Consider the following 19,045-nt stretch of genomic DNA (forward strand, 5'->3'; position numbering starts at 1 on the left):
AATATTTGTGAAAGGAAACTGGAAATGGCACATGTAAGTGTTACAGGAAATAAAGGAAGTTACTTTGTTCTAGCAGACTTTGTTTCCAGCCACCAGAAGTTTCAGAAAAATATTAATTAAAAAACACACCATAAAATGAATAGTAAAGCCGGGCGTGGTGGTGCACGCCTTTAATCCCAGCACTTGGGAGGCAGAGGTAGGAGGATCGCTGGGAGTTCAAGGCCACTCTGAGACTACATAGTGAATTCCAGGTCAGCTAGAACTAGAGTGAGACCTTGCCTCGAAAAACCAAAAATAATAAATAAGTAAATAAATAAAATAGTAATATGTGAAAAAGAGAAAACAAAATGGTAAAGAAATTAAAAAGTAAAAATGTATATGTAAAAAATCAGAATAAACTAAGAATAAATCTGCCAGGTATAGAAATAAAATATTTTATTAAATTATGCTGGATCAAAAAAAAGTTCAGCTACAAATCAGAGTGTAATCACAATTTTCTACTAGAGAAAAATTTAAGACATTCTTAAAAAGCTAAAGTTAAGCAGAAGATTAAAATATATAATTAAGTTGTTAAAATCAATGAGCTTCAAAATTATTAAAACAGCTCCTAAAGATAACTGTTGAATAGCTTAATCTGTATATCTTAACACTCTTTTGCATTTTTGTCAGTTCCTCTGTATAGGGTACCTTGGCAGGGTTCCAGTTCTTTCTGTTTTCCTGAATATTTACAGCAGCCACACCACCACCCTTCTGCATTTTTTAAAAATATTTAATTTATTTATTTATTTGAGAACGACAGACACAGAGAGAAAGACAGATAGAGGGAGAGAGAGAGAATGGGCACGCCAGGGCTTCCAGCCTCTACAAACGAACTCCAGACGTTTGCACCCCCTTGTGCATCTGGCTAACGTGGGACCTGGGGAACCGAGCCTCGAACCGGGATCCTTAGGCTTCACAAGCAAGCGCTTAAACGCTAAGCCATCTCTCCAGCCCACCCTTCTGCATTTAATGGTAAAGATGAAAACTTTTATTCTAGCCTGTTTAAATTTCCTGTTTATCATTTTCACTGTATTTTCCCTTAAACCATTAAAATCATATAACAATTATTATTCTTTTCTTAGACATTCTCATTTATGTACTTGAGAAAGAGACAAGAGTTTGTATATGAACAAGTAAGAGGCTGTCACCACTGCAAATTAATTCCAGACACATGCGCCACTTTGTGCATCTGGCTTTACGTGAGTTCTAGGGAACTGAACCTAGGCCAGCAAACTTTGTAAGTAAGCACCTTTAAATGCCGAGCCACCTCGCCAACCCTCAGCAAGTTTTATTCTTGATAATCATCATTCCAAATTAAATATAGCTTTTCTGGGAGGGGGGTTTTCCTGTATGTGGTTTAGACAGAGTTTCCATGACTCATTCTGTTGTTGATGTTCTGCCTATATATGTAGCTTTCTATTTTATGAGTTGTACTTCTAGTATCATATCTTTTATTTTATTATTTTTATATCCTCATCCAGTGTCTTCTTAATATTGTCTGTTCAGTTTAAGGCAGTGACAATTATGCTATTAACATATTTCATCTCATTCTTACCTTTTCCTCTTAGCATCCTTACCCTCTATCACCTTTGCAATCCAAATTGTCTTTTCAGCTTATACTTCATCTCTTATCTCACAAATTTATATTTTCAGATGTTTATGACCAATGGGCATATAATATCTGCAAATTACCCCTGCCTGAAATAAGCATGTCCATCTACTTTAACATGGTTTGCATTTCTACTGTTTTAAAGAAGTTTTTATTTATGTATGTATGTATGTATTTATTTATTTATTCATCTATATTTCTTCTAGACTCCTTGTTTTCTGCTTACCCTTGAATTATTTATGATCCTTAGTGTAAAATTCAACCTCAGACCCTATGGAAGCAAACTAGACCAAGAACTAACCTCCTTACCTGACTCCTTCCTTACCTCTCATTTCCTGATGCAATATCGGCCCCCAGGTGTGCCCAGGGTTTCTTAGAATAAGCACTGTGAAGCAGAACTTTTCCATAGATCCCTGAAATTAAAGAAGCAGCAAATATTTGGGAAAACCCCCTACAGTCTTAATTAAGGCAATGTAAGGAAAATTCATTTTAGACATTATTGTATAATATATGTGACATAGAGCCTATGTGTAAAGATGTCCATCTTACCAGGAAAAAAAAGATGATTGAAGTAGTGAATATAACTCCTCATAGCCTAATGTTCAAAGACGACTGTGACCAACATACACACACACACACACACACACACATCAAAGTCAATCAGAGAATGAATAACCAGAAAGAAGAAGGGGTTCGGTGTGGGGGAGAGAAGTTCATGAGAGATGCTTGTGATCAAAATACATTATATACATAGATAAAATTATCAATAAAAATCAAACTATGGGGCTTGAGAGATGACTTAGAGGTTAAGGTGCTTACCAGTGAAGCCTAAGGACTCAGGTTCAATTCTCCAGTAAGCCAAATGCACATGATGGTGTATGTATGTAGAGTTTGTTTGCAGTGGCTAGAGGCCCTAGAACACTCATTCTCTCTCTCTCTCCCCCGCCCTCCCTCCATTTCTCTATCTGCCTCTTTTGCTTTCAATAAATAAAGATTTAAAAAATGAAACTATGCAAATAATAATAATGAAATAAGACTTTATTGTGGAGAAAACGTTGTCACCATGAAATCCAGTTAATATATAATGATGTATTCCCATATATGTGGACCTATTTTGTTTAGCTGTGTATTTTAAATATATAAGTATTTAAGTATATATACAAATATGCATATTTGATTAGAATATGTATATTTGGCTGCATTCAAAGGGAATATCTGTTTATTCCTAGACTAGTATATTACAATCCACTAATCTAAAAATGTAAATGCTTTATAATATTTTTAAAAATAGTACATAAATAATAGAAGTAAATAACATTTAAATATAAATAATATGCTTTACCTTCCATGCAGTATGGTCCAGGAAAATAAAATCTCATGAACTTATTGACTACTACTAACACCTATAATGTTTTTATACACTAAGTTAGAAAAAAAAAAAAGTCAGCACATAGAACTAAAATAAAGATTAGTAGATGTAAAAGAATGCCACTTTTAGGACATGTCCTGAAATCAAGCCTTCATAATATAGGTTCATGAATATATATATATCACAAGCTATAATATCATGAAAAAATAGAAAAAAATCATTACTTACCATAGATCAAACAAACTAGGCAGCAAGAGTGCTGGAGTAATTTAAAGACATTTCCAACAATAAGGTTTATAACAAAACACAGTTCAGGTCCTTAAATCTGAATTACCCAGAAAATTTGATTAACCAGAAAAACAGATTTCTTGGTCATTTACAATGATCAAAGGTTTATTGTAAAATGACACCAATTCTTAGTTGTTTCAGGAAAATTGTAAAAGCTTTAAAAGGCCAAAAGATGGAATTTACTTATAATATCATAAAATTTAAGCATGCTGTGAAACAGATATCCTTTATTTTAATTTGGTCTCAGAAAATTTTGGAGCTAGGGATCAGGATCTGCAATGGTGTGTGGGCTTCTAACTGAAAATTCAACACAGCATGATTGCTCTGCAGAACAAAGAGATAAAAAATTTCAAATATATTCCTTCTTTCTTATCAACAGGAATTTTTTTTAAATGCTCCTACTCATGTGTTAAAATTAAAATAAAGAGAACATGTGAAAAACTATTGGGAAACCATAAAACACTACCACTGTATTCCATGGCAGCGGTTAGACATTTTGTTTGTTTGTTTGTTTTTATTTATTTATTTAAGGGCAACAGAGAAAGAGGCAGAGAGAGAGAGAGAAAGAATGGGTACGCCAGAGCCTCCAGCCACTGCAAACAAACTCCAGACGCATGGGCCACCTTGTGCATCTGGCTGACATGTGTGCTAGGAAATCGAGCCTCGAACCGGGGTCCTTAGGCTTCACAGGCAAGCACTTAACTGCTAAGCCATCTCTCTAGCCTCCCAATTTTTTTAAGCAAAGTTAACAAACATCATAGCATCTGCATACTTCTATGCCATGGTGTTCAGAAGCCTCATATACAGTGGTCTTCAGTGGCAGCATAAGGCCATTGTGTACTTGAAAATATCCTCTGTAGCTTTGCATCTCAAGGAAAATTCCATGAAACCAATGTCATGGCTGCTGGTAGTAAGACATCTAAGCTACGGAACAGTGTAATATCTGAAAACTGAGTCAAGCACAGTGGTTCATTTCAAGTCTTCTATAATGAAGAATGAGTGACCAAAAGGAATCTTGCTTTGAGAATCTTGAGCCATGTCACTGGAAGGGACGCTGTTTCTTCCAAAGATTCCCCCCTTTACTTGTAAAATAAATGATGCCCACACAGAGCTGGTGAGAAAACACTTGACATCTGATCCACATTGTGTTACTTCTTAAAGCCCCGTTATTTTATATCATTCGTATATGCAGGGAGTACTTATAGTACGGTAATACAACACATTCCATTTTCCAAAGGGCAAACTGTCAACAGAGAGGTTTTTTTTTTTTTTCCATCTACTGGCTTAAAAAATTATCAATAATCACATAGTATTTGTTGTTGATTTTATATATATATAAATTACACACATATATATATGTATATATATAGTTTTGACACATAAAGCCGTATGGTCTTCTATATCTTCATCACCTCAGTGTTAGTTCTGACCTTTGTAAGATGGGCACTGCCCAGGGGACAGCCAGCAAGTCAAACAATGAACATGAGTTATCTAGAGGGGTACCTGTTCAGTGGATGGAACTTCCCTCTCTCTCTCTCTCTCTCTCTCTCTCTCACACACACACACACACACACACACACACACACACACACCATTATAAAAACTATATTACATTCTTACCAATGGTTCCTGAGTCAATACGAATTCCATAAAAACGGTCACAAAAGATTTCTTCTGAGGCTCTAACATTAATCAGAAACTTTTGTTCTTTCTCCAATGGATTTTCTAAAGTGCCTGTTTACAAAGAAAAGTAAGTATGCCATTAAAGCTCACTTGAAATGAAGAGAGACAATGCAAAGTGGAGTCTACGGCATTGACAGCATGGGAGGAGCAAGGCCAGTGGATTATGCGGAGACTCCCTTCCCTTCTCGGAAGGCGGCTGGCATATCATTCAGCAAGGACTCGCTGTTCTCCCATGGCTGGATCGGCGCACACATCCCTAAGTACTCACACTCGGGCTGCTTGTATGTGAAGCAATTTGGCTACTGGAGGAAAGTGACAGTAATGGGATTTCTTAGTGGCCGCCTTAAGAGGCATGGCTGGTGCTCACCACATCTCTTCTCTGCCGTGAGAGAATTCCTCCTCTCCTCCAGTGCCCAGCAAGCCTTGTAACAGCATGCAGGCTGGAGCCAAGGCCAACCAAGTCTATCATGAATGCCTATTTCTGCAAGCCACGGAGACTTGGGAGGTATTTGCTAAATGCCAGCATTATGGCAAAACCTAGCCAATGCATTGACTATGGCTGTATGACTCACAATATCCTGTTTATAGATTTTAACATTTAACCTTTATACAGACTGGAGAAGCAAAGAGTTTTTTTTACTTTTTTTTTTATTTATTTTTTTAAAATTTTTATTTATTTATTTATTTGAGAGCGACAGACACAGGGAGAAAGACAGATAGAGGGAGAGAGAGAGAATGGACGTGCCAGGGCTTCCAGCCTCTGCAAACGAACTCCAGACGCATGCGCCCCCTTGTGCATCTGGCTAACGTGGGACCTGGGGAACCGAGCCTCAAACCGGGGTCCTTAGGCTTCACAGGCAAGTGCTTAACCGCTAAGCCATCCCTCCAGCCCGAGCTTTTTTTGTTTTTATTTATTTTTTGTTTTGTTTTTCAAGGTAGGGTCTCACTCTAGCCCAGGCTGACTGGAATTCACTATGTAGTCTCAGGATGGCCTCAAACTCACAGGGATCCTCCCTGTTCTGCCTCCCAAGTGCTGAGGATTAAAGGCGTGCACCACCACACCCAGCGAGAAGCAAGATTCTTATGTCAATATAAATATTCATGCATAAGAGACCAACAACTTAAGGTATGTATCTAAATTTATCCAACAAGCAGTAAGTAGCAGACCCTTTCACCAATGATCTGTTTACAAGGAGTGTTTTATTAAGTTATTTTCTGTAAATTTGCTTAGCAGCATAAAGACACAAAAAGTTAGGCATCTATTGGGCTGGAGAGATGGCTTAGCAGTTAAGTGTTTGCCTATGAAGCCTAAGGACCCTGGTTCAAGTCTAGATTCCCCAGGACCCACATTAGCCAGATGCACAAAGGGGCGCAAGTGTCTGAAGTTCGTTTGCAGTGGCCGGAAGCCCTGGCGCGCCCATTCATTCCCTCTCTCTCTCTCTCTCTCTCTCTCTCCCCCACCCCCACTTTCTCTCTTTCTGTCACTCTCAAATAATAAAAATATAAACAAAAAATATTTTAAAAAGTTATGCATCTATGACACTAAGCAGATAAAAATTATTCCCAACATCAAACTGATATAGCAGTATGAAAAATGTTCAGAGACTGCTGAAATAGTGTTAATGAGTGGACAATAAAGATTATGTGCAATTGACAATATATCCTAATATAGAAAATCTCACAGAGTTGTTTGTTTAATACATCACTGGTAGAGCTGTAAAGATGGCTTTGGCAGATAAAGCACTTGCTAGAGAAGAATGAGGATCTAAGGGCGGAGAGATGGCTTAGTGATTAAGTCGCTTGCCTGTGAAGCCAAAGGACCTCAATTCGATTCCCCAGGACCTACGTAAGCCAGATGCCCAAGGTGGCGCATGAGTCTGGAGATCGTTTGAAATGGCTGAAAGCCATGACGTGCCCATTCTCTCTCTATCTATCTATCTTTCCCTGTCTCAAATGAGTAAATAAAAATAAAACATTTTTAAAAATTTTAAAAAGAAAAAAATGATGGGCTGGAGAGATGGCTTAGTGGTTAAGCGCTTGCCTATGAAGCCTAAGGACCCCGGTTCGAGGCTCGGTTCCCCAGGTCCCACGTTAGCCAGATGCACAAGGGGGCGCACACATCTGGAGTTCGTTTGCAGAGGCTGGAAGCCCTGGCGCGCCCATTCTCTCTCTCTCCCTCTATCTGTCTTTCTCTCTGTGTCTGTCGCTCTCAAATAAATAAATAAATACTTTTTTTAAAAAAAAGAAAAGAATGAGGATCTGAGTTTGAATCCCCAGCACCGATGTAAATGCTGGGTGGACATGATGGTGTGTGCCTATAATCCCAGAGCTCAGGAGTCAGAGACAGGAGATTCTCTCAGCAAGCCAGTTAGCTAGACTAGCTGAATTGGTGAGCTCTGGCTCAAGTGAAAGATCCTATCTCAATAAACAAGGTCATAGAAGGAGATACTTGACATTGATCTCTAGCCTACAAACACACACACATACACACACATGCCTGCACCTAATAGCATATATGTGCCCACATACATACAAACATGTACATGTACACACACACACACACACACACACACACACACACACACATATGGAAAGAAAGAAAGAAAGAAAGAAAGAAAGAAAGAAAGAAAGAAAGAAAGAAAGAAAGAAAGGAAGGAAGGAAGGAAAGGAGGCAGGGACACTGATAGAAAGGTAATTCTCATATTATACACTATCAAACAAGCTCACAAAAATCATATACTATCAAGTGAGACCTCCTAGTTGAAAAATTTCCCGAAGACTTAAGAAAGCAAAGTTGCCAAACACACTATGAAATAACTGGTAAACAAACTTAAAATGACTGGCTTATCCAGTTGGTTAGTGTTTCCTTGGGTAGCATTAATACCCACCCACCCCCCCCGCCCCCCATCAGCTGCACTGCCTGTGTGCCTGGTTAGTGTAAAGGTTCAAGGAAAGTTGGAAACATACCACATGGCTGCCTATGCAGTCCATCCTTCACTGTCCAGAGCAAGACTCAGGAAGGCCAGCCCATCTGTCTAGAGTGATGCAGCGTATCAGTGGGACAGCAAGAATTAGAACCCGGAGCCAGGGTATTTCTAGCACTATGACACTGAGCTAGGTTGCTACTCTGTGTAGGTGACACTATATACCTTAGCCCAGAAAATGAAGGCATCATCTTAGCCCACACAAAGACGCACTGGAGCCGGAAGGAAGGACACAGGGAGGAAGAATGCTAAGCAAATGTGCCTGGTGTTGCTCTTATCTCGCCGTTATAAGTCTGTCCAGTAAGCTGTTTTCCAACTGTGATTTCATTTATTTCACGGAGGGTAGTTTAAAGTCTTGGAAGGTAAGGGGGTGGGGGGAAGGAAATGGCCTAGCACTTAACAGATACCAGAGAGAAAAAGAAAAAAAAAAAAAAGTAGGACAGTTTTTGCCCTAGAGAAATGTATGCAGAATCCCACAAAAAGAGTTCAGCGTTTCTCTAAAATCAGAGATTAAATCAATTATGCAACCCAAAACTGGAGCACACGTGGTGCTTTCGCAGAAAGTCTGGGCAGAATTAGTCAGCCTGCGTGATCTCCTGGCCTCTGAGGTGACCAGAGCTTGAATTCTCTTTTTGTTAACATGAAGGAACGAAGCCTGGAGGACAGAGACCAGGCAGAGAGAAGGCCAGCGTTAAGAGAAGGAAATGCATGATGTTCGACTATTAACATTCAGTGCTTGCTGAATTGGTAAAGTCTGGCAAATAGGATGCTTTAAAGGCTGCATTCCTCATTGTGTCCCCAGTCTAGCAATCAAAGATGAGACACTCTCTTGCACATGGATTTTGTCGGTAAATAAGAGCAGCTACCTCCGAGAGAAGTGGCTTAGATAAAGCAGTCTGGCCTTGGCCTGCCTGTCTAAAGCGTCTCTGAGTGCTCCAAACTATAGCACAGAACAAAGGAAACCTGGGGGGAGTTTATGTATTCACAATGGAAGGGAAATAATTGTCACTGTGTTGCAAAGACATTCCAGGTTTTTTTCACATGCATGATTTCATTGGACTCTCACAAGTCTTTGATAGAGATTGCAAAGGTTCTCGTGAGGAACCTGAGGCAAGAAGAGGTCACTGTGTCAGGAATTACACATTTATTACGTAGTGATCTTGGGGCCTCAGACTTAATAAGTACCATTCTAAGTCACGGGTGTGGAAGGATAAGAGAGAAGTAAATCAAAGTTCCTATTACTTAGTGTGTTGTGGAATAATGGAGAGGAAACAGAATTGGTTCCAGATGCTAAAAATTACCTGGGAGATGGGAGGTAATACGTTCTGGTATACCAGAAATAACCACTATTGATTTGAGGAATATGGTACAAATGGGTTCCATGAACTTTAAAATGTAAGTATGAGAGAGAAAGGGACCTTTTACTATTATGTGAACTAAGCCTCTTTAACAGAATCAAGTAACCTAGTTTACACATAAGCCTTCTTCCAACGTGATGTCTCTCACCTTGTATGCAGCCAGCCCATACTAATTTATGGATCCTTCAACCGTCTCTGTGCACGTGAGAGTCCTGACTTGCATAGTCACCTTCATTCTTCCTAAGGCCTAGAGTTGTTCCGCTTTAACTGATTTCCAAAAACCTACTATGCTCAAAAGTTAGTGCTTACAAAACTGGTGATGCCTCTTATAGTAACTCTACTTTGAGGAATTTGTCTGAAAGATTTAATAGTTGGTACCAATGAGGAGACTACGGATATGACTCAAGCAGTTTAGTGTTTGTCAGACAAACGTGAGGAACTAAGGTCAGATCCCTAGCACCGATGTAAACAGCCAGACTTGGTGGTGTTCACCCGTAATCCCAGCGCTGAGTAGACAAAGGCAGGAGGATCCTTGGAGCTTGTTAGCTGAAAAATCTTGGCAAATCGGTGAACTTTGGGTACAGTGATAGACCCTGTCTTAAAAACTGACATGAACAGCAATTGAAGAAGATACCTAATATTGACCTCTGGCCTCCACATGTACATACACATGTGTGTCCACACACATGTAACAATGTATATATTCATGAATCTGCAGCACACATATGTAGGCATGTAAAAAAATATGGACAAAGATTAATACCCACATCCCTCATTGTTATTTAATTATCATAGTAAACATTTTTAAATGTGTTGAAACAACAAGCAGTAAGATACATCCTTCGTATTTTTTGTTCGTATAGAACCTCTTCAATTTCCTTCTACCATACTGGCCTGTTAAACCACGTAAGTCTCTGAACACACAGTGAGATTCCTTGCCTCCATTCTGCCTGCCTGAAGCAGAGTCACTCTCATTTCTTTATAGTTAAATAGAAATTTCAAGTCTGTTCTAATCATTCCTTAATAATTTAACATGAGTTAAATGGCCCACAATAGCCTTAACAACATACCATGTTTTACCTCAAAACACTTAACACAGTATTAGAAGGGCCTTGTAAAAAACCTATCTCCTTTTCTTGTAAGATGAGAGAAGAAACCAAATTTCACAGAGATCATTTGACATATTTCATAGGAAAATGATGAACTAGTTAATTATGTCCAACTGTCCTACAGAAATAAAGGAATGAAAAGGAATACCTCAAAATAATAAAAATATCACCAGTAAGCTATAACAATATTAAACATGTAAGTGCCTAGCATCATATACCTCAAATGTATAAGCAAGTCTTGAAGGCTAGAGAGATGGCTTAGCGGTTAAGGCGTTTGCCTGCAAAGCCAAAGAACCTTGGTTCAATTCCCTAGGACCCACATAAGCCAGATGCACAAGGTGGTGCATGCATCTGGAGTTCATTTGCAGTGGCTAGAGGCCCTAGCACACCCATTCTCACTCTTTCTCTCTCTCTCTCTCTCTCTCTCTCTCTCTCTCTCTCTGTCTGCCTCTTTCTCTCTCTTTTGCTCTCTCAAATAAATAAATAAAATTTTTAGAAAAAGACATGAGGGAACTATAAGAAAAAAATGTATAAACCTATAATAAAGTGGTTAGAAAAAATACAACTGGGCATAAAATTATATATATATATATATATATATATATATATATATTATATATTATATATTATATATATATTATATTATATTATATATTTTATATATATATATATATGCTAGAATACTATAGTATTGAATAATACAATTAGCAGACTTGATAAAATAGGCATAAATGGAAAACTAGACCCATAAAATGCATGTTCTTTGGATACATGCACAGACATTTATGAAAACTAATGGTACAATGACAAAAAACAAGCTTGGTCAGTTTTTATTTATTTATTTATTTATTTATTTTGAGAAAGAGTATCATGTAGCCCCAGCTGGCTTTAAACTCACTGTGTAGCTGAGGACAGCCTACTGAGTCGTCTGCCTTCCTGAGTGCAGGGATTACCAGCGTGCACCACCATGCCCAGAAGAAGTTTAACAAATTTCAAAGGACTGGAGTTATATACTGTATGATTCCTGACCATAGTTCAATTAAGATGTTTATTTCACAATGAAATCATTTATCCTGGCAGGGTAGCTTATGTAGCTTATGTCTGTAATCCCAGAACTTGGCAAAAGTGTTAAGTGATCACTAATTTGAATAACTAGCTCAAATAGCTACATGGAACACAAAATTCTTCTCAAGCTGAACCCTCTAAGAAGAATTTTTTTTTTTTTTTTTTTTTTTCGAGGTAGGGTTTCACTCCAGCCCAGGCTGACCTGGAATTCACTATGGAGTCTCAGAGTGGCCTCAAACTCTCGGTGATCCTCCTACTTCTGCCTCCCGAGTGCTGGTAAGAATTTTTTAACAACAACAAAAAAACATCATTCACTCATTCACCAGTTTGTTTGTTTTTTTTTACTTATTATGCTCTTCCATGTAAATTAATTACTTAAATAATATTTAAATATATTTAATTAATTTATTTTTAATTTTTATATACTTATAGTAAAAGTATTAAAAATAATTAATATTAGCTGGGTGTGGTTGCTAGCACCTTTAATCACCAGCACTTGGGAAGCTGAGGTAGGAGGAATACTGAATTAAAGGCTATTTTAGGCTTACAGAGTGAGTTCCAATGCATCAGGACATCTTGGACTACAGTGAGAACCTGCCTTGAAAAAACGAACACAAACAAATAAAAAATAATAATCCATTAACATAATTTGATATGTTATTTCCTTCATTTTAATTATTTACTTATTTATTGATTTGTTTGAGAGAGAGGGAGGGAATGGCTGCACAAGGCCTCTTGCCACTGCAAACAAACTCCAGATGGATGGCCCACCTTGAGTATTTGGCCTACATGGATACTGGGGAATCAAACCTGGGTCCTTAGGCTTCATTAGCAAGTGCCTTAACTGCTAAGCCATCTGCCCAGCACATATCCTTCTTTTTTTTTTTTTTTTTTTGAGGTAGGTCCTCACTGTATCCCAGGCTGACCTGAAATTCACTAAGGAGTCTCAGGGTAGCCTCGAACTCATGGCAATCCTACCTCTGCTTCCCGAGTGCTGGGATTAAAGGCGTGCGCCACCACGCCCGGCAGTATATCCTTCATTTTTAATAGTTGGAAATTGATGAATCTCTGTTTGCATTGTTACAGAAGTCTATGAGTTAAAAGCACAGTTTAAAAATGATGATTTTGGTTATATCACACTTTTAAGGGTGATTATTGGGCTGGAGAGATGACTAAGTGGTTCAGGCACTTGCTTGCAAAGCCTGGCAGGCTGGGTTCAATTCCCCAGTACCCATGTAAAGCCAGATGCACAAAGTGGTTCATGCAACTCAAGTTTGTTTGCAGTGGCAAGAGGTCCTGGTGTACCCATTCTCTTTCACTACTTGCAAATAAATAAAAAAAAAAATTTTTAAAGATGATTATTACAGATATATGTAATAAATCACAGAAACCTTCATTTGTATTGATGTTCTGCTTACCAGTATAAAAGTACAATTTAAGAATAATATTTGTGAAAGAAATATGCATTTTATCTCATTTATAGCACATACTATTCAATGGTAGCATGTCAGCCTTAGTAGGAACACTCCAAGCCCAGAAAGCAGGATTTCATTTTTCCTATACCTATAAAACACAAAACTTTAGGTATAATATTTAGAATGTGCATAGGTTCAATGCCACTTTTAACAATTTTATTAGCCAACTATTAGTTTGATTAGTGAATTGCCAGTGTAAATGAAGTTTGACTGACTGATGGTCCATGTAAGCCCTTTGACAAAACATTGATTTGTGGATTTCTATTCAACACATTTATACATTACATGTGTCTTTGCTTGAAAGAGGGTATATTATATAAACTGCTAGATTATTTTAAGAAATACTGCACATGATTCTCTGGCTGCTCAATGGAGTTATGGCTTTGGATTAGAGGATTTTTAAAATATGTTTCATTTATGTATTTGTTTATTAGAAAGAGAGAGAATAGAGGCTCCAGGGCCACCAGGCACTGCACAAAAAAAACTCCAGACACATGTGCACCCTTGTGTGTCTAACATGGGTCCTGGGGAATCAAACCTGAATTCTTTATCTTTGGCAGGCAAATGCCTCAACTGCTTAGCCATCTCTTATGTCCCTGGAGGATGTTTTAATCTATATTTTTCTCTGGTTTGTCTGATTACTTAATCAACCAGTGAGTCTTACAGAACTGTCCGTTTGGAAGGCAATAACCTGGATGGATTTTTCTTCTGCTTTAGGATTGAGAAAATCTCAACCGCCAAAGCAATGAAAGGAACTTCCATACACCTGAGTACTTCATTGCCTGACAACCAAGTCCTGTGCTAATAGTCACCTTGAGGTCCTGGGTAGCTTGGTAGAGCTGTTTTAGCAATATTATTCAGAAACAGAAATTTTCAGCTCAGTTGGGACTGTTGTATGAACCCTTGGTCCAAACTGAAATACAGGCATAGATCCTTCCTATCTCTTTGATCTGATGTCACACTCACTATAGCTACCTAAGCTATGGTGGCCAACCTGGGCTTCTCTTCAAATCATTCCCCTGTTTATTGCCCTTTGGAGCATATGTCACCATTTAAATTCATCATCCCTATTCATTTTACCATTTCTTTCTTTGTTTTCCCCAAACCTAGAAATACTAGCAGTAACAATGCCAGGTACCAAGCTAGCATTCCCCCCAGTAAAAGAGAATAGTCAACCATCATTTATTTTTAGCACTTTGATGGGTTTTAAGTCTCCCCAGTAATCACTGCCCACTGTATAAAAGAATCTGCTTGGGGCTACAGAGTTTGTCCAGTGGTTAAAAGCAAAGTATGATGGCCCAGGTTCAGATGCCCAGTGCCCATGTAAAGCTAGGTGCACAAAGTGGTGCATGTGTCTGGAGTTTGCTTATAGTGGCAAGAAGCCCTGGTGTGCCCACCCTCACTCTTTGTCTGCCTCCTTCTCTCCCTCTCCCTCTCCCTCTCCCTCTCCCTCTCCCTCTCCCTCTCCCTCTCCCTCTCCCTCTCCCTCTCCCTCTCCCTCTCCCTCTCCCTCTCCTTCTCCCTCTCCCTCTCCCTCTCTCTCTCATAAATAAGTAAATAGGGGCTGCAGACATGGCTTAGCAGTTAAGGCATTTGCCTGCAAAAGCAAAGGACCCAGGTTAGACTCTCCAGGGCCCACGTTAGCCAGATGCACAAGGGGGCGCATGCATCTGGAGTTCGTTTGCAGTGGTGGAGGCCCTGGCATGCCTATTCCCCCCCCCTCAAATAAGTAAATAAATAAAATAAAATAAATAAGTAAGTAAAAAGTATTTTAAGGAGCTGCTCTGACCGAAGCTGAAAGCAGCACTAATCTATAAGTATAAATGTTTGCGAGGTACTTGTTGAGCATACCTATCCATTTATCCAAGCAACAGATACAGCTTCACTCTTAGTGCCTGTGACCTTCCCAGCCACAGACTTCAGACTAGGTTTTCAGTATCTGTCATGAATTTCCTCCAAGATCAAGCCTCAAATTCAATCAGAACGTAGTCAGTAACTCCCATAAAAGTTATGCCATTATTGCATAGGTAGACATGCCTTGTCTGTCTGGTATTTCTTCACCCAACAAAGTTAAATTATTCCTGAAAGTAATCTATAAGGTTCAGGTAATATCACTTACTATAGATAACTGTTCGCTGCCACATTTAGCATGTTCAATGCTTCATAATATGTCAAAGCCAAAAGTTAGCTTGATTAAAAATAGATAAAATGACCAAAATTATTAAAACTTGCTGCCTCTTAGGACATACTTTGGAGATTTTTTTTGTTCACATGTGTATGGGCTTATGGTACATGTGTGCTAATATTAATATGTGCGGCTATAAGCCAGAGATTGCCGTGTCTAATTTTTCTCAACTGATCTCAAACCTGTTGTTTTAGACAAAGTCACTGAACCTGGAACTCAAAATTCAAAATTGCCAGCCAGCAAGTGCTGTGGGTGCTTCTATCTCTACCTCCTCAGTGGGGGATTTCAGAAACTCGTGAGTGTGCCTAGATCGTACACGCGTGCTGAAAACACAAACCCCGGCCTTCAGGCTTGCGTGGCACGCATTTGACTGACTGGGCCATCTCCCCAACTCCTATGTTTCAACTTTATTTGTCACATGGGTTTGGTAACAATTTGTGTCCAGACTGCATTTACCAGTCACTATGAAAACAAAAAGTCCATTAGATTAAGCCAAATTTTCTTTCTGAGTTTCTTTGTTCGCTACACAATATCAGATTCTACTGAGTCACCCATCTTGTGTGTACGTCCCTGTTTTATTTCGAAGTGCTATACTCTTGTCTCTTCACTTTCCTTCCACTTATACAAACATATATTTTTTATTCCCTTTCTTTTTGTTGTTTTCTTTTGTTTTGTTTTTCGAGGCAAGGTCTCACTGTAGCCCAGGCTGACTTGAAATTCACTCTGTAGTCCCAGGCTGGTCTCAAACTCGCCGTGGTCCTCCTGCCTCTGCCTCCTCAGTACCGGGATTAAAGGCGCATGCTGCCACGCCTGGCTTCCTTCCCTTTCTTGAATAGAGCTTCATCTATCAACCTGAGATATCTAGTATTCAAAATTGCATCTTGGATCAGCTTCTTCTCTACTCTCAAACTCGGTTTGGTTCAGTACTTTCAAGCATTTCATTTCAAATACCGACATGATCCCAAACCCATCTTTAGTATAGACCTCTCTATTGGGTTCCTTTTGCATTGATCAGGTTGCTATGTAGATGCTACCATTTACATATTTCTTCAAAATTTAAACCTGAGATTTATGAGTCTGTATTTCACAAACCACTGTACTGTATTAGACTGCTTTATGCCCAACATTGTTAAAACACTTGAATAAATATTGACTCATTTAATATTCACTAAGCATTATGAAATATCCATCATTATTTCCATTTCAGAAACAAAGTGATACAGAGAAAGTTGCCTAGGGTTTCTCAAGGTCTCTCAGCTAACATCTGGTAAAATGGGAATTTGTTCCTTATAAACACATGAACAATTCCAAACAGTAGGATGTACCTAAAACAACTCCTCCTTACCCCACATCAAAATGGACACTACATTGTAATGATTTTTTTCATTTCCTCGGTATTTTTCTAACATACTCATTTTTTCTTTATACTCAGTAATTTATTGGATTAACTTTTTGTAATTTCTTTCCTGAGAAGTCTTCTCACTTTTTATTGTGTCCTTTTGAATATATTCCTCATACTAATAAGAGTTGAACTTTCTAAGATCAAAATTAGCCATGCCACATCCCTGCTTAATACACTGACTACATACTACCTTGATGAGCAGAAGGCCAAAAAGCTTCACCTGTTATAACCATTCCAAGTAAATCTTACAATTCAGATAATGCATTGTTGCCAGTTTCCTGTAAAGTATAATGCTGGTCCACAAATCTGTGTCTTTTCCAATATCAACTTTAATCTTTTATTTTCAGATAGAGAGTGGGGGTGGAGAGAGAGAGAGAAAGAAGGGAATTGGCATGCCAGGGACTCAGCCACTGCAATCAAACTCCAGACACTTCCACCTAGTGGGCATTGTGACCTTGTACTTGCCTCACCTTTGTACATCTGGCTTATGTGGGATCTGTAGAGTCAAACATGGGTCCTTAATCTTCTCATGCAAGTGCCTTAGCCTCTAAGCTTTCTCACCAGCCCTTAATCTTATTTATTTATTTATTTATTTATTTATTTATTTATTTGAGAGAGAGAGAAGAGGCAGAGAAAGGGAAAATGGGCATGCCAGGACCTCTAGTCACTTTAAACTAACTCCAGAAGCACGTGCCAACTTGTGCGTCTGGCTTAAATGGGTTCTGGGGAATCAAACCTGGGTCCTTTGGCTTTGGAGGCAAGTGCCTTAACCATTGAGCTATCTCTCCAACCCTGAAGCTTAATCTTTAAAGCCTCTCCCAGTTGGAAGACATGACTCCTTCAATCACGTTTTACTTGTACGTCTCTACTTTTTAAACACTTCTTGAAACCTAAGGTCCATGTTCTCTATTTCTGCACACAGGGTAGCTTCCGTAGCATCGGTCATGGTATATATGAGTAAATGCATGACAAATACTTAAACAGACACAAGTATGAAAGGCTTTAAGCTGGTGTCAAGTGTTTTATCAGACTAATGAGATAAAGGCTGGGGTTGAGTTTGGTGTTTGTGATACACTTGCGGCCCTCTAAGCAAAGCTCTAATCTTGCATCTCTTTCTCATTGTAGTATTCTATGATTCCCCTTTACTAAAAGTCATTTGATATAGTTTCCTAGCACCACTTGCCTTAAATGCAGGACCACCAAGAAATACAATTCCCTACTGTTGGGATTTGGATCAAATGGCATCAGCGAGCAAATGTGTTTTGGCAGTACACTGTGCCAGTGTCCACATCTATTAGGTTTGTTTACTAACTGGTTGCATTATCTATTTCATGATGGGATTCCTGTAGGTGTGGACAGATGGGTTGAAAGTCTTCCTTCAGGCATAATACACATAGCATTGGGCAGATGGGTTCCAATAAGCAACCTTTAGGCCCAGAACACATGGATGAACTGTAGAAAAAAATTACAGAACTATCTAATGATGGGTAAAAATAAAGATGGGGGTAGAGTTATTTTAAAATAACATTTGAAACATAGAACACAATATTGGCAAATGGTACAGAATCACTTTGAAGGCATAGATTTTCAGGCTACACATTATATATTATAACAAATGGTCCCCAAAACCTAAAAACAACTTTATGGAGAAATATCAGCCTTAACAAAATAAGATACCAATTGGAAATAAGTTTTCTAGTAACACAAAGAAGGTTGTGGGTATGGAGAGATTGCTTAGTGGTTAAGGCACTTGCCTGCAAAGTCAAAGGACCCACATAAGCCAGATGCACAAGGCATTGCATGTGTCTGGAGTCTGTTTGAGCAGCTGAAGGCCCTGAAGCACCCATTCTCAGTCTCTCTCTCTCACTCTTTCTCTCTCTTTCTCTGAAAAAAAAATAAATAAGCACTCTTTTAAAAGGCTCTCACTTATCTTTTAGAGAGAGAGAGACAGAATTGGCATGCCAGGACCCTCAGCCACTGAAATCAGTATTTCTACCATCAAATTATGTGAGGATTTTATAGAATTATAAATTATATATAATTACAGAATTATATAGCACTAAACAAATGGGAAAATAGGACAAATTAAGAATGAAAAGAAAAGAATAAAAAATTGAGCTGCATAGATGGCTTAGTACTTGCCTGCGAAGCCTAAGGACCTAGGTTCAATTCCCCAGAATCCCAGTAAGCCAGATGCATGCACAAGGTGGCACATTTGTCTGGAGTTCATTTGCAGTGGCTACAGACCCTGAAGTGCCCATTCTCTCTCTCTCTCTCTCTCTCTCTCTCTCTCTCTCTCTCTCTCTCTCTCTTTGTTTCTCTCTTTCTCTCTCCCCCCTCTCTCTTTCTCTCTATCTCTCCCTCTCTCTCTGTCATAAATAAAAATTAAAATAAAAAAAAAACAAGCCAACATATGGATTTGGTCCCAAACTATCTGAGTTAGAATCCATGCTGCTGGCCACTATGTTCAGTTCACTGT

The 19,045-nt window shown here is 38.8% G+C and overlaps 1 protein-coding gene across 6 annotated transcripts in view; it reads right to left on the bottom strand.

Moving 5' to 3' along the window:
- The window catches only part of Pkhd1 (PKHD1 ciliary IPT domain containing fibrocystin/polyductin), a 507,380-nt gene that overhangs the window by 151,857 nt on the left and 336,478 nt on the right, over positions 1–19,045 (bottom strand). For all 6 annotated transcript variants that reach the window (XM_045156516.1, XM_045156514.1, XM_045156512.1 and 3 more), the window contains 2 exons: positions 4,926–5,039; positions 1,974–2,061 (listed from right to left, as the gene is read on the bottom strand). In XM_045156516.1, the coding sequence (XP_045012451.1) occupies positions 1,974–2,061; positions 4,926–5,039 (202 nt within the window). The remainder of the gene's footprint in view (positions 1–1,973; positions 2,062–4,925; positions 5,040–19,045) is intronic.

The sequence above is a fragment of the Jaculus jaculus genome, chromosome 8 (assembly GCF_020740685.1).
Source record: "Jaculus jaculus isolate mJacJac1 chromosome 8, mJacJac1.mat.Y.cur, whole genome shotgun sequence".
Lineage (NCBI taxonomy): Eukaryota > Metazoa > Chordata > Mammalia > Rodentia > Dipodidae > Jaculus > Jaculus jaculus.